This window comes from Acomys russatus, chromosome 22 (assembly GCF_903995435.1).
Source record: "Acomys russatus chromosome 22, mAcoRus1.1, whole genome shotgun sequence".
NCBI classification, from domain to species: domain Eukaryota; kingdom Metazoa; phylum Chordata; class Mammalia; order Rodentia; family Muridae; genus Acomys; species Acomys russatus.
In genome coordinates this window covers 1,578,890-1,594,934 of record NC_067158.1, presented here as the reverse complement: position 1 = coordinate 1,594,934, position 16,045 = coordinate 1,578,890, and the positions used below count along the sequence as shown (strand labels likewise).

General features: G+C 37.0%; 1 protein-coding gene across 2 annotated transcripts in view; it reads left to right on the top strand.

Annotated features, from left to right (window-relative positions):
• The window catches only part of Ppp4r3b (protein phosphatase 4 regulatory subunit 3B), a 50,419-nt gene extending 36,482 nt beyond the window's left edge, over positions 1–13,937 (top strand). Inside the window, exons 11-16 of one of the 2 annotated variants that reach the window (XM_051165137.1) lie at positions 2,507–2,665; positions 6,416–6,585; positions 8,229–8,368; positions 8,733–8,896; positions 10,958–11,160; positions 12,983–13,937. In XM_051165137.1, coding sequence (XP_051021094.1) covers positions 2,507–2,665; positions 6,416–6,585; positions 8,229–8,368; positions 8,733–8,896; positions 10,958–11,160; positions 12,983–13,078 — 932 coding nt within the window. In that variant the 3' untranslated portion in view covers positions 13,079–13,937. Of the gene's footprint in view, positions 1–2,506; positions 2,666–6,415; positions 6,586–8,228; positions 8,369–8,711; positions 8,897–10,957; positions 11,161–12,982 lie in introns of both variants that reach the window. The other variant, XM_051165135.1, reaches the window with a different exon arrangement.
• Positions 13,938–16,045: the final 2,108 nt, after the last annotated feature.

Here is a 16,045-nt window from a genome sequence, read left to right as displayed (position 1 = left end):
AAGTACAAATTATTCTTAGTTAATATATATTTGTGTGGAAATAAGAAAAACATTTTTAATATACAAATAAAATCCAAACACAGACTTGGCTTTATTATTATAAGGAAGAAGTTCTCCTTTCCAACTATAAAAGAAGAGAAACAGATTGTTGCCTCTGTAAATTTGTTGTTGTTGTTGGTGGTGGTGGTGGCATTGTTTTGAAAAATCATTAACTGTAAGTTGATAATTTAGATATTATATTTTAGATGTGATTAACTGTGATCAGTTAGGAGCCCCACTTTGGCACAGTGCTGTACTACATGAGCCTACGTCTTTGACTGCCTGCTTCTCCTTAGGATATGCATTCAAGGTGCTGGCCTTATAATATTGAAGCTACATACACTTATCGTTACATTCTTTCTACCAAGCTTCTCAGAGGAAACAACAGAAACTTGTAGGAGAGCTTCCATAGGAAAGTGTTGAGAGACTCACTGTTTTAAAATGTCTTTTTTAAAGGGCTGGGAAGATAGTCAACAGGTAAAGATGTTTGCCATAGAAGCCTGGAGACCTGAGCTCCAGCCCCATAGCCCACGGAAAGGTAGAAAGGACACGCGCGCGCGCACACACACACACACACACACACACACAAATACCTTTTAAAACTTTTGTAGAACTAGAGAGATGGCTCAGCAGTTCAGAGCATATTCTGATCTTGCAGAAGACCTGAGTTCGCTTTCCAGCATTCATTCCAGGTAGCTCAAACTGCCTATAACTTCTCCAAAGTGTGAGACACCCTTTCTGGCTTTCAGATGCACCTGCATTCATGTACACAAACCCACACAAGTATACATATGCTTAAAAATAAATCTGACATAAATAAAATTTGGGAACTATGACAAACTTTAATGGTTAAAGACTAGTTCCAGGGACTAGAGAGATGGCTCAGCAGTTAAGAACATTGGCTGCTCTTCCACAGGACCCAAGTTCAATTCCAAGAATATACATGGTGGCTCACCACTGTCTGTAACTCTGGAGTTCCAGAAGTTCCAACCCCTGCACACTGATAAACATGGAGGCAAAAACCAATGCACATAAAATAAAAATAAATAAATAATTATTAAAGACTGGTTCTAAGTTTGGCTCTGGTAATACTGGCTGTTATAGAACTTACTCTGGAACATGTAAGAGTATTTTCTTATACTTGAAGTAAAAACAGTGTTTGAAGTTATCTCAGAGTTTCCATCACTATGAAAAGTCACCATGTCCAAAGCAACTCTTATAATGAAACATTTCATTGAGGCTGGCTTACAGTTCAGAAGTTAGTCCGTTATCATCATGGGAGGAAGCAGGACAGTGTCCTAGCAGACATGGTGCTGGAGAAGGAGCTGAGAGTTCTACATCTTGATCCATGGGCACTAGAAGGGGACTGTGAGCCATGCTGGGCAGAGCTTGAGCATATATATGACCTCAAAGCCACCCCGACAGTGGCACCCTTCCTCCAACAAGGCCACACCTCCTAATAGTGACATTCCTATGGGCACCTGAGTCTGTGGGCACCTTACTTCTTCAGATCACCACAAAACTACTAGTTTTCTTTTGTGTGAAGGCCATTTTATTAAAGGATGCTGCATTATTTTCCGTAGCCTCCTATAGCATGGACTAGAAAAACTCTTGTCTCCCACAGTGGACAGTTCACAGCTCCCTGTATGCCCAGTCCTGGGAACACAGAATCTCCATCTGCCCTTCGCGGGCACCTGCACACATGTGGCTTGACTATACACACAGAGTGGGGGAATGTATTTAAGTGTGTATTGTTCCTGCTTAAATAAAACAGTTGTACTAGATGGTATTGATTGTGCTAACTTTTTCCTTGTTTGGTTTGGGGAACAGTTGTTTTGGGGTTATTTGGGAGAGGGTTTGTCTTTCGAGACCCCATTTCTCTGTCTCTCTGTATCCTGGACTCACTTTGTAGACCATGCTGGCCTTGAACTTACAGAGAACCACCTCCACTACCACACCCAGATAATAACATTTTCTTAATTATGCATTTTTTTAAATGCTGATTTGCATTGGGGGCTGCCAGGTGCTCAGTTGGTAGGAGAACTTACATGTACGCCTGCTGTATTCTAGTCCCCAGCTCCTACAGGGTGGTAGGAGAGAACCGTCTCCTGAGAGCTGTTCTCGGCAGGCACGCTTGTACTAACACATTTAAAAGAAATTTGTGTTGTGTCACTTCAGGTGTGAACTCTGTGGCCTTTCCTCTTTGTTGTGCCATTGCATGGTTGTTTCACATTTGCAGTGGTAGCACTAATGAAAAAATTACTAGGAAAATGTCAAAGTGACTAAGGCTTTATTATCATATTTGTAGATTGCTACATTTTTTTACACAAGAACCTTAAAACAGTGCTTTTAAGAGTCTACATATATAAAAGTAATGTGTATTTGTAATGTATTTTTGCTCTAAGATAGAGAATGTATTTATTCTATCAGTTGCATTATATTCTCATAAAATACTTTTCTTTTGTAGATAATTATCAAACAGCACAGCTACTTGCCTTAATTTTAGAGTTACTCACATTTTGTGTGGAGCATCACACATACCACATAAAAAACTACATCATGAACAAGGACTTGCTAAGAAGAGTCTTGGTGTTGATGAATTCAAAGCACACTTTCCTGGCCTTGTGTAAGTAACAATTTAAATGAGCATTTTTGTAAAAATAGTTAAAGAAATATTTTAGTAGCGGTAAAAGCCAGTTAACCCATTTGAAGTCTTGTACTTACTAGCAGTATTTGCGGTGTTAACAAGATGGCTGAGAAACACAACTGCTTCTCGAGAAGTGGGAAGGAATGGTTCCCACGTGCATACTGCTTACATTTAGATCTAGTAGAATTAATGTAGGTTTTGCTGGAATATAGTAGCATGTGTAATAACAGCATTTCTTCATAGAACTGCTCTGGTGTGGTGGAGCTTCATCACACTACCATGATTACATTTGTGATGGGATGAGGGTGGCTCTCACTTGTTATCCCAGCACTTGGAAGGCAGAGGTAGGAAGATCAGAAATTCAGAATCAGTTTTCAATGCATAACAATTCATAAGTTGGCTTGGGACATGATACTTTGTCTCAAAAAGACAAAACAAATAAGCAAAAACTTAAACAGTGTTAACAACCCAAGTTTTTTCTGTTTATTTTTTTTCTATCCCTGTATATAAGCATATTCATACACATATCAAGGTTTTTCTTAACTTTATCTTTGTGAAAAATAGTACATTTCTCTGCCCTTCACGACAAGTTATTTGGTCTTATTTTTCTTTCTAGTGATAGCTAAATAAAATTTCATAGTATGATTTCCACAAATGTTTTACAGTTCTTTAAAGCATAGATTACAAAGTTGTTTTTGATTTTTCACCACTTTAAACTAGTGTAAGACTCCTTTATATGCTACTGTATTTATGTAAGATTCATAATAAAAGGATTGGCAGACAAAATGTTGTGTACTTTTTCATATATTCTTTTTAAATTTTAACATCTACCTACCTACCAAAAGATGAAGCACTTGGCATTTTCCAAATACCCTGTAATGCCACACTCATAAACAGACAAACAAACAAATGGAATAAAAGTACATGGCCTCATTCTTGAGGTCCCAAGCTAGCTTGGTATACATTAAATAGTTGAGGCTTGCCTTGAATTCTGCCTCAGCCTGGTGCCGAGATTATAGCCAAGTCACTACTCCCAGCTATATTGCTAATTTTTAAAATTGTTATTTGGTGGTGAAAATATGTTTTTGTAGTTTTGTTCTAACTTATTTTTCTTCTCAAAGGATATTTTCATGTATTGATATAATTTGTATTTTTATTTATTTATTGAGACAGTCTCCTGTAACCCAACAGACCTCACGTGCTATATAGCTATGGATGATCCTTATTCTTCTGCCTCTGCCCCCAAAATGTTGGGATAGAGGTCTGAATCATCATGTTTAGCCTAATTTACATTTTTATCTGATGTTAACTACAGACTATCTTTTTTCATAGAACTCTGTGTATTGCAGTTTATGTTTTAGGAAGAAATGTTCCAGTCTTACTTACCTTTTGTTTATGATATTTTCCATGTAACTTTTTTTAAAATCTGTATTGGGGTAGGAGCATGGCTCAGTTGAGACTTGCAAGCACAAGGACCTGAATTTGATCCCTAGAAGCCACGTGCAGGGCTCCTGGTGTGCACACCAGGATATCTCTGGGAGGTAGAGACAGGAGCATCTCTGAGACTGGCCAGTCTGTCCTAATTAGTGGGCTTCAGTGTTGCAGGGTATTTAATCACAGTAGGGACCCTGAGATTGTGTACTGGAAAAACCTGTTTGTGACTCAGCCCTAGCACATAACCTTTAATCCAAGAGCTTTCTGTAAACAGGATTAAATAAAGGCAATCATAGGTCAAGAGGTGGAGCAAACAACCATTGACAGAGAACGGATATAGGAAAAAAGCATAGAGAGTGAGGGGAAGTCCAGAGGCTGGATAGAGAAAGAAGAAATGTTCTGTTTGAAGGGTTTTTAAGACAGCCTGGAGAAGAAGGGGCTTTGTCCTTCTGGGATGTCAGCTGAGTAGGAAGGTCAGCTAAGTGCTTTCTCTGCCTCTCTGAGCTAGTAGGCTTTCTTCCCAGCATCTGGCTCCAGAGTCTTCATTGGTAAAAAGGAGTGTTTGGGATTTTGCTGAAAACAACACTTCAGGCCAATGAGAGATCATGTCTCAAAGAAAGTAAATGATACCTGACATTGTCCTCTAGAGTCTCCATGTACACCTAACATGCAAACATACATATTGTGTCACATACACACTTTATGAATTTTTACAAATTCAGTTTACCTTCCTTTCATTTATGTTTTGGGTTGTCATGCTTAGGAACTTTTCAGTGTTCTAAGATTATACAAATTTTCTCTTCAGTATTTTCTGTTATTTTTATTACTTTTATGTTTGCATATGTAGCATCCTTCAGGATGTAGTATGAGATGATAGTCTAGGTATCTAGCCACCTACGCCAAACTTTAAATATTTTTCCATAGAATAAAAATGCGACTTTTGCTATGCAGTAAGCCAACAAAACACTTGCTTTATTTCTGTAATATCTATCACTTAATCTTATCAGGTGAAAAAGTAACTATTGTTTTCATTATATTAATATTTCTATGGAAGACTTAAATGCCTGCCTTTTGAGTCAGCCCCTTAATTTTCATTATTTTCCTGGTTATTTATAGTCGTTTTTTAATGATAACAAGAGTTTATTTAGTTCATCTTGTTTGGAATTATATTTGCATATTAATTTTGGAAGGATTTATGTTCTCATAATAGGTTTTCCATAAATAATCCTGGAGTTGATGGTAGATTATACCTATTAATGTCGACATACCCTGATTAGATGAAATTCCAGTATATAAGTCTTTGTTGTACTTTAAGTCCTCCATCATTATAATAACGCGAAGCTGTTACAGCTATAGTTTAAGTTTTTGGTTCATTCAGCAGCAGCATATGAGTCTGTGTACTCAGACCTTTTCCAATACCTCAGTCTTTTTTATTTTTATTTTTTTATCTTTTACATGTGTATGTGGTGTGTGTGTTATACAAGGCACAGTTTCTTCATTTATAGGCTTATATCCTTAATAGAATTAAAATGAGAAACACATAAAATTTGGAAGTCCTGGCTAATGAAATCTGTAGAAAAAATTAAACTAAGGGAGAAGTTACGTTAAAGGATCAACATGTAAAAACAAAGGATTATGGTTGCAGTGCTTGCTACTCTGTAAGCATTTTAGCAGTAATGCTTAAACATTGTTTTAATGTGAAAGTAGTATTGATTCAAAAATGAGCTTTCCTAGGCAAGAGAAGCAAGCGTAGTAGATCTGCAGCCTTCATTGAAAAGGTTTTAAAAGTTTAGGTCTGTTATGTTACTGGTAGTTCTTTGATTGTATTTTAAGAAAATAAAAAGCAAACATCTACCTCCATAGAGTGCTACCTTAGAAATGCAGTAGGCTGCATCACACCCATGCCCACCTAGGCCCTAACTCCAAGCTTCCTTTACTGCAGCACTCCTTTGCTCTAAGTAGTACTTGTAGTAGATTCTATAGGTACTGGGGGTTTTTAATTATGACTTTTAGTTATCACTGTTGTGTGTGTGCATGGTATTAGAGGATAGCTTTGTGGGATCAGTTCTTTCCTTCTATCGCACATGTATTCTGGGTATTGAATTCTGATTACCAAGCCCTTATCCGCTGAGCCAAGCCAGTTGTCATTCCTAAACTTTTTTTTCCAAATCCCAATTTTTTTGTATGTGACATCTTACCTTTTATTTTAGAAAGTTAAGCATTCCTTTATGTCAATATCTGTAAAAATAATATTTATTGGTAAATTCACTATCCTCTTTTATTGTTTTAAACTAGGTGCTCTTCGCTTTATGAGGCGAATAATTGGCCTTAAGGATGAATTTTATAATCGTTATATTACCAAAGGAAATCTTTTTGAACCAGTTATAAATGCCCTTTTGGATAATGGAACTCGGTACAATCTATTGAATTCAGCTGTTATTGAACTATTTGAATTTATAAGAGTGGTAAGTTTATATTAAAGATCTCTTAGTAATCCTATGTAAACAAGTAATTTTATATAAAAGTAAAATGATTGCATGTATTCAAATTGATTTCTTCATTCCTATTTTTCTGAAATTATTTATTCCATGTGTCTTAGAGTCTGTTTCTAATAAACTGAAATTTTAAAAATCACTTACTTTTTCATTCTTACTTATACATAGTTAATAGTTGAATGGTAGTAGTTCCTTCTATTTGGGGTGGGTCACTGTTGGGGGTCATACATAGATCCTTCTATGTAGTAGGGAAGCTGTACCAAGTAATTCTCCAAACAACTATAGAAATTATGAAATTTAAAAGTGAAATTCAAGAGATTTGTAACTCATATTTGTTCATTTTTCTCAGTTCCATTTTCTTGGGGAAATGTCTTAGGATCATGTGTGACATGTTGGACATTTGTGTCTGTTGTGATCTGTTATGAAAAAGCATTTTTCTATCATAGGAGTAATAATAAAAAATGAATAAAAAAAATTAAACTTTTTCTTCAGTAGAAGTTTATACAAGATGCCTAAGCAGTGGAATGGAATTTTAAAATTTAAGCTATGAGAGAAATGGGACGTTAAAAGTAGCCCAACTGCCTTCTGTTCCAGACGAGGGCACTGAGGCGGCCGAAGCGACTCAGTGCCTGTTAGAGCACGCTCAGCACTGGCCGCCATGTCCTGGCACTGCCACATTTCTCTCATAAGAAGAGCTGGAGAGAGCAATGCACAGTAATTTGAGATAAGCTGATTTTTCTAAGAGTTGCCATTTGCCAAGAGTGTGATACTTGAATAGATGAAGAGGAGAGACATGTAGTTATAGCTTGGAAAACAAGCAGCAGAATTGATTACCTCAGTCGCTGTCTGTTTTAAATACTTGGAGCCTTCCATAAGCTTTCTCATGGACTTACTTTTTCCTTTACCATTTTGCTAAGATTCTGATAAAATGAATTTGGTACACAAGAGATAGCATTGTTTTCTGAAAACTGATAAGCTTAATACACTGAATTTTCAACCTTAACATGTCTTTGTTCCAAATACAACAGTCTACTGCCAAAATAGAGAACACAGAGTCCAGTTAAGTAGATTATCTGCTTTGTGCATACATCATAATCAAAGGAGCCTGTGCTCATTAGCTATTGATATAAGACTTAGCCTATTTTGACAGCAGTTAACTAGCAAATCATTTACTGAACATATGGGCCCAACATCTGTTCTCTAATAAGGTCTCAAGGCCTAAATTTTATCTTATTTTTTTGGGGGGGGAGGTAGGGGGGCAAGTAAAACAGGTATAGCTTATTATATAGGATTGTGATAATCTTATATGAAATTGTAGAAGTGTTCTTTAAATGATGACATACTGTATAAAGCACTAAGGCATAAACTAAACCCATTGCTTTTCAAATGTTCCTTATAGCCCCCTAAAGGGCTCCAGTGAATTGCCTCTCCTTGTCCAAGTTTTCTGTGGAGTCCTGTCCTGGCTCATGTGTAAGGAATCTAGGACATTTATTTTTAGAAGGTGATTTTGAAAAACCTTTTTTGATCAACTTTGGAACTATACAAGTTTTTGTTTTTGTTTTTCTCAACAAGTATTATATTGTTTTATAAATATGGATTTTGTGCCTGTACAGGAAGATATCAAGTCTCTTACTGCACATATAGTTGAAAACTTTTATAAAGCACTTGAATCGATTGAATATGTTCAGACATTCAAAGGATTGAAGACTAAATATGAACAAGAAAAAGACAGACAAAATCAGAAACTGAACAGGTATTGTTTAAGTATATTACATTTGTAGGACATTTAGATCTTAACATGTGAAGTGCTCTGTATTAGCACAGCATAGGGTAAACTGTCTTCCTGCCCCATCCATTATATGATGACTTGATACTGTATATAGTAACTCAGGATGGATTCTTAATTTAGTTTACAACATGCAAAGATATTTAAAGAGTTCTCTAACTACATCTACATGATGGCTGAGATTATTTTGCTATACTGTACATCTTAAATTAAAACTACACTAGTTCATCTTGGCTATCCATCCGTCCCAAATTTTATCTGGTCATGACCTTGTAGTCATTACTCAACATCTATGATACATTTCTTACAGTGTACCATCTATATTGCGTAGTAACCGATTTCGCAGAGATGCGAAAGCCTTGGAAGAGGATGAAGAAATGTGGTTTAATGAAGATGATGAAGAAGAAGGAAAGGCAGCTGGGACACCAGTTGAAAAATCTAAAACTGAAGATGATTTTCCAGATAGTTATGAAAAATTTATGGAGACTAAAAAAGGTACTAATATTCTGAATTTTCATATATTACCACATCTCACTTAGTAAACCAATTATACAGCCAGAATTTGATCCTCAGCACCATACATATACACACAGAAACACACAAATCATAATCATAAATAATTTTCATTTGTTTGGGAAATGTTGGCTAATGTTTGTAAAACAAGAAACACAAGAATTCTTGCTGAGCCATAATCTTTTTTTTTTTTTTTTTTTTTAAGATTTATTTACTGTGTATACAGTGCTCTGCCTGCATGTACACTTGCATGACAGAAGAGGGCATTAGATCACATTATAGATGGTTGTGAGCCACCACATGGTTGCTGGGAATTGAACTCAGGACCTCTGAAAGAGTAGTCAGTGCTCTTAAACTCCGAGCCATCTCTGTAGCCCCTAAACCATACTCTTTTAAAGTCACCCATATTTTCTAAATTATTTTGGATATTCATATTTAAAATGAACATATTGAAACTTGGTGGTTTGATGCTATTCATTTTGGGTTTAGAAACTTTCAGATTATTTTATTATTTAAAACAAGGTATGTAGCCTCATTCTGGCTTAGAACATGTAGCCTCATTCTGGCTTAGAACTCATGGCCACCCAAGCTCAGCTTCTCAAATTCTGTGCCACTTCTCTGAACAGACCAGTCTTGGCTTTGTTTCTATACTAAAATTTCATTGAGGATTTCCATTGTGATTAAATTGTTTGAGGGTTTCTATTATTAAGTAGCTGAGACTATAACTATGGAAGCTTAAGACTACTCCATCTCTAGTATGTACAGCCTGAGCAAGGTGAACTCAAAGAAGTAACTTTGCTCTTTGAAATCCAGCTATTATTATAGTTGCTTAAAAATATAATAGGGTGAGTCTGGTGTGGTGGCGCACACCTTTAATCCCAGCATTCCTGGGCTGAGCAGTAGGAACACTGTGAGCTGCAAGGCCAGGCTGTGCTACATAGACGTCTCCAAAAAAAGCAAAATAAACCCAGGCATGGTAACACCCTCTCGTGACCCCAGCACTCAGGACATAGAGGCAGGAAGATTAGAAATTGAAGGTGATTCTCAGCTACAAAGCAAGTTTGAGACCAGCCTGACATATGTTAGACTCTGCCCCAAAGAAAGGGAATGGCTAAATTTGCCACTTCTTGTATACAACTAAGCTATAGCTAGTATCTTTGAAGAGAAATAATCACTTTAATTGTGTGCCTTAAAGAACATTGGCTTGCAAATACCATTTGAATGTTTAATAGAAATTTATATGTTGAAGGGGAAAATTGTCTCTTGGATATATTTTGAATGTGACTTATTCCACAGGCATTTCTTCTTAGAACACTGATTTAGTTGACTTAGTACAATTTCTTTCAGCTATTCTCCAGTCTGACTCATTTCCTATTCATAAGCAGCATGAGCTCTGCCCAGAGATGACAAGGAGCCTACTGGTATTCTAAAGAGCATTATTTACTTTGTATTTGCATAACTGCTAGCTCTTGAACCCAGGTCCCCGAGCATGCTTGGCCAACACTCTACCACTGAGCTATATGTCCCCATCCCAGAACAGGTGCTTTTTAGTTGACAATTTTTTTTTTCCCCTTCACTCAGTATTTTCAAAAGCAGAAAGGCTGTGCTTAAGCATTGTGTCCATTGTTGGGTACATGCTGTTAGGAAATATCTCAAAATAAAATTAACCAGCACTAAATGGGTTTGGACAGTTAAGCTATAAAAGAAACAGGTAATGGAACTTGGAGTTTTTAGGGACTAAGAGACTAGGATATTTGAAGAGTTGTCTTTAGGTATTTGAAATGGTGACTTGTGAGGGAAGATTTTTAGAGAGGAGTCAAAAACTGAAGAGTCAGTGAGTGGAAGACAGTGTCAAGTCAAACTGCTAGTAGCTTTCTAGGGAAGCTGTGAGATGGTTCTGTTCACTGAGCTTCCTAGGAACCTCACCAGCAAGAATGTGTACATGTCTTGTAGCTCTTAGAAAGCAGAGTTGTGTGTTGTCACTTTGAGAGCTGCTTTGATTTAGAAGTATTTAATACAGGCTCAATTTTACTTTTGCTTTAGCAAAAGAAAGTGAAGACAAGGAAAACCTTCCCAAAAGGACATCATCTGGTGGCTTCAAATTTACTTTCTCGCATTCCCCCAGTGCTGCTAATGGAACAAACAGTACTAACAGTAAGTCTGTAGTGGCTCAGACAACACCAGCAAGTTCTAATGGGTCCTCTTCCAAAGCCACAAACCTGGCTCCATCAGTGACAGCCACTAAGGTATGTCAGATACGCAGAACACACAAACTTTGCCATTTCTGTCTGAAGCTGCTCTGTGTACTGCAGATGGCTTAGATGAAAGTTTCAAAGAACGAAAAGATTGTATTGTCATCAGAACTTGACTCCCAACGTTATATGCAAACTTCTGAGGTCTATCTTAAATATTTAGAGAAATTTTAGGATAAACAGGTTTTTTTCTTCTTCTTTTGTTAGGACTTTCATTTTATTAAAGCACTGTTGGTCATTTTATTTAGCTATGTGTGAGCATATTCCCCATCTTCTCTACAAGTACCATTGGCTAACCACATGCAAGAGAGATGTTAGACTCACTTGATATAAAAGTTATAAGACCCAAACATAAATACAAAGCTCTCAGAAAGCAGGAATAAATAAATAAATACCCAACCTTGAGTTGGGTAGTTAAATATAGCACCTAACTCAAAAGGGAAGAAAAAAAAGCAATGGCATTGTGATGAGAAATGACACTAGTATAAAGTAGAGATAGAGCACAACATGGAGTGCTGATTGCAGACCCTGTGAGAAGTAGGTCCAGAGTATATCAAGGAGGCTTACCAGTGATAGCAAACCCCATAAGACATACACAGTCATTTCTCCAAAGAAAATAAGTATTATAAATAGGCTAAGTGAACACATGGTAAAATGTTTGACATCATCACTCAGACAAATACAAATCAAAACCACAGCAAAGAGCTGAAGTGATGGCTCCATGGTTAAAGCAGATGCTATGAAAGCATGAAGATCTGAGTTCAGAGCCCCAGGAACCCACATAAGGGATCTTGGGGCTATTATCCCAGCATTCCTACTGCAAGACAGGAGGAGCCATGAGAACCCCCAGAAGTTTGCAGGTAACCTGTCCTGGCATATGCAGTAGCAAGCCACAGAGTCTCTTAACTTAAAACAAGGTAGAATGTGAGAACCCACACCCAAGATTGTCCTCTGCCTCCGCTTACCCAACACTGCACATGCCTCATAGCAGACATGCTCATATACCATACACGAGATTTTTAAAGAGCACAAGAACAGTTCATACCCACTTGAGGAGCTATACTTTTTAAATGGACAAATGTTGGCCAGGATACATAGAAATTGAAGTCCATATTCATTGCTGATGAGGTAACATGGAATAAGCAGCTTTGAACACAACCGAGTCTGCTCAGTACCTAAGACATTCGCAAATTTCATAAGATTGGTCCAAAGTTAGTCACTGCTGAGTACACCTGCCATTTTCTGCAGAGTGCCCAAAGCTTCCATAGGACTTCAAAGGGGAATCATAAAAGGCCAACCCCAAATTACCTCATCCTTATTTTTAATTTTAATCACTAGCTTTTAGAAACTATTTCTTTTTTATTATCTAGCTTCAGCCATTTAAATTCTGTAGAGTGAAAAAATAGGATATACTTTATAATGAAATAAATTCATGTAAAATCTAGAGACTTCTCAGATGAAGTGAGAGAAATGAACTAGTTCATGTGTGCTTTTCATCTTCCATGTATTGTTGGTCCTCCTGCTTGAAGTTGGGGGGAAAATCATTTTCCTAGTGACATTTTGTTAAATTGAATTCTCAAATTTCATTAAAAAGAAACAGCAGAAAAGCTAAGGGCGAGACTACCACCAGTAGCACTCTATAAATGATGATAATTTAAGCAATTGTTTCCTAAATTCAAATATCTTAATATCAGATAGACTATTTAGAAAAATGGCTTCTGCTATCTCTTAGTGACTATATTGTACCATGCTATTTTTCATACTTACCTGGTTGTTTAGATTATATAGTGTTAAAATGTTGTTCATTCTTCAATAGGGAAGTTTGGTTGGCTTAGTGGACTACCCAGATGATGAGGAAGAAGATGAGGAAGAAGAGTCGTCCCCCAGGAAAAGACCTCGCCTTGGCTCCTAGGACACTCGCTGGGGGACTCCCAGCACACGGTCTAACTAAAGCGCTGCAGCTGCTCACTGAGCTCAAGTCTGAGTGGAAAGCTTTCTCATGGAACTCAACACACAGAATAGCAGAGACTGTTACCAGGTAGGAAAGTGTAGTTGTGTAAGAAACCAGGCTTCCCAAGAACTTCATTGTTTCCTAGTAATTAAAAGGTTTGCCTTTGGGGCTGTCCAGAAGGAGGAGGAGGAGAAATGAAGATGGAACCTGGGTGAAAGCTTCCAGCATGGGAAGTCTCGGGTTTGGGGGAAGAAGGTTGATTTAATACACAGTTGCTGTGGGGGTCCAACTTAAGAGAAACCTGTGAGACTTCAGTACCCAATAACATTGCTTGTGTAATGGTGCTGGCCATATTATTGTTTTAATCAGTTGCCTCTTTTTAAAAGAAATTTTTATGTAAAACAAATTGAACTGTCATTAGAAATGAAGTTATGCTGTTTGGGACCATTTCTTAAAAGATTTCACAGAAGTCAGCCTTTGGTGTTTGACAGGACATACACCCTAGGTAACAGCACACACCAATTTCTCTACACCAAGAACTTCTAATACAGTTTAAAAAAAAATCTGGGTTCCAAATGTATTGTTTTCTTAATAGAACTTCAAAGTCAGCATTTTTAGAGGTAAGAGCAGCCAAGAAACAGAACAGCGGTGTTCTGAAATGGTCCTCTTCAGAACAACTGGGGAGTGGCTAGAGCAGGGTGTTTCTAATACCATCTCCAGTACCTCACTTTCTGCTCTCAGTAAACGTAGGTCTGGGTGTTCTCAGAGCTGCTGACAGATACATAAAGACCAATAGCGAGAGGTGCTGGGTTGCGTGGCATTTACTATCTAGAGGTTATTTGATCTTAGAGGCTACTTAAGTATCCGCACAGGAAGCTGTTCTATGGACAAGGGAGTAACATGAAAGCTGCTTTTTCAAGAGATTTAAAAAGCACATTCCATGTACGTAAATGAATTTAAAATAATTGAGGCAAACTATTAAGAGCTTTTATTTTTAGAACAACAATTGTAAATATTTTAATGTTAGCTTGCTCATCTATGATCTGAGATCATTGCTGAGAGGAGAAAAATGACCCCAAACTACAATTTACTACATTGAGGGAAAAAATTCTAAAAATAGTAATTCCTGTTCCAGTCTTTAGATCATCTCTGTAATGTGTTAATGGGTCCATTTTTCCTGGAATAGCTTAAAAGCAGTTTCCTGTGTTGGAGATTTTGGAGTTAATTTTAATTTTGGCTATTGTTTGGAAAAGATGGGCTGTATGTGTAGATATGAAGTATAGTTTTTCCATAAAACAGATGTTTATTTTGTATTAAAAATACCACTGTACTTGTTTTACACCATTTGTATACATGTGGTGATATTAATGCTAAATTGTAAAATTCAGGAATTAAAATGTGACCCTGTAATTCCATGATTAAGGCTTCTGTTTTGTTTTGTTTTGTTGTAAATAATAAGTAAACTCTTATTTTTGAGATATGTCTAGTCTACATTATCTTTTTAAAAGCTTATAAAATCCATAAAGATTGTTAAAACCCACGAGGTCGGAAAGTCTTAATTGCAAGAGTCAAACATACTTTAAATATCAGTGACAAGAGGTAAACCTTGGGCAGACATAACAGCAGGAAGCAGTTCTTATCTCTAAACAAAGGTGCACATACAACAGCCCTCCACCTCGTATCACAAGGGAAGATGCTTTCAGCCAACATCAGTATGAGTAGGCATTCGTTCAGGCAAGTTCTGTCAAGCCTCTTCCATCTCAGTGCTTAGAATCTAAGCATCCCTGACCTATAAACTGTTCTATTCTTTTATTATATAACTTTAAGTTCACAGTATTGTCTTGTACCTTACAAAGACCTCCTTTAATTTTCCTTTCTGAGGAACTTCAGACTTTTAAGTCATTATTATGGGAAGTGTTTCTTACAGCAGAAATATGAACGTTTTCTTAAAATACAAGGATAACAATTGTATAATGCATATGTTCACCCACATGATGAAAGGATCCTTGGAAGGCACAACTCGGAAGATTCCACATTAGCTGCTGTACTGAGTGACACAGCTATTTCAAGCCAGAGCACACATTTGTATGCCTTAGGCCCTAAATATATCTGTAAACATGTACCTAATTTAAAAAAAAAAAAAAAAGTATTTTTAATAAAAAGCTAAGTGAAACAGATTTGTGTTTTCATCACTGGTTTGTCTACAGGTTAAAGGTTGGAGCTTAAGGTATAATTTTAGATTCAAGCAGATAAGATGAAATTTTAGAAAAATCCCAATTGAGGCAAGATTGCTAAGTGAGTAAAGGAGCTTCCTGCCAAGCCTGAGTTTGATCCATGGAATTCAACACAGTACAAACTGCCCACCCTCCCCGACTTCCACAGGCACATAGTGGCATGTATATGCATGCCCATATACACACAAAATGTTTGGGGAGGCTTTTTGGCTCTAGGGAGGGGTGTTTGTGTCTTTTTGTTTTTATTTTTAATGTCCAATAAATACAAAAGGATGTGTGCGAATTGTTATTGTAAGTTTTTGAAAGCAAGATCATTCATTCTGATTACCTTTAAGCAAAGAGACTAGAATTTTTTTCAGGGCTTTATAGAGCCCAACTCTGTGTTAGGTAGCATTTTCCTCAATAGTCGATCCTTTCATCTGTTTTTATAACAACTTTTGTAGAAAAAGGTATGTCCTACATTTCGCACATTTATTTTCCAAGTCTTCTTTGTCCTGCTTCAAATATAAAACTCCTTACCATTGTCCAAGATACCCTTTGGATTGCTCCATACATTGTAAACCCAAAACTACACTAGTACACCTGTCTGCCCTGTTACAACAACCACACCTTTAAAAGTGAAAGTACGTTTCCACATTCCCTCCAGAGAATACCCTAACCCACTATCACTTTTCACCTAATCTGGTTCAGCTCC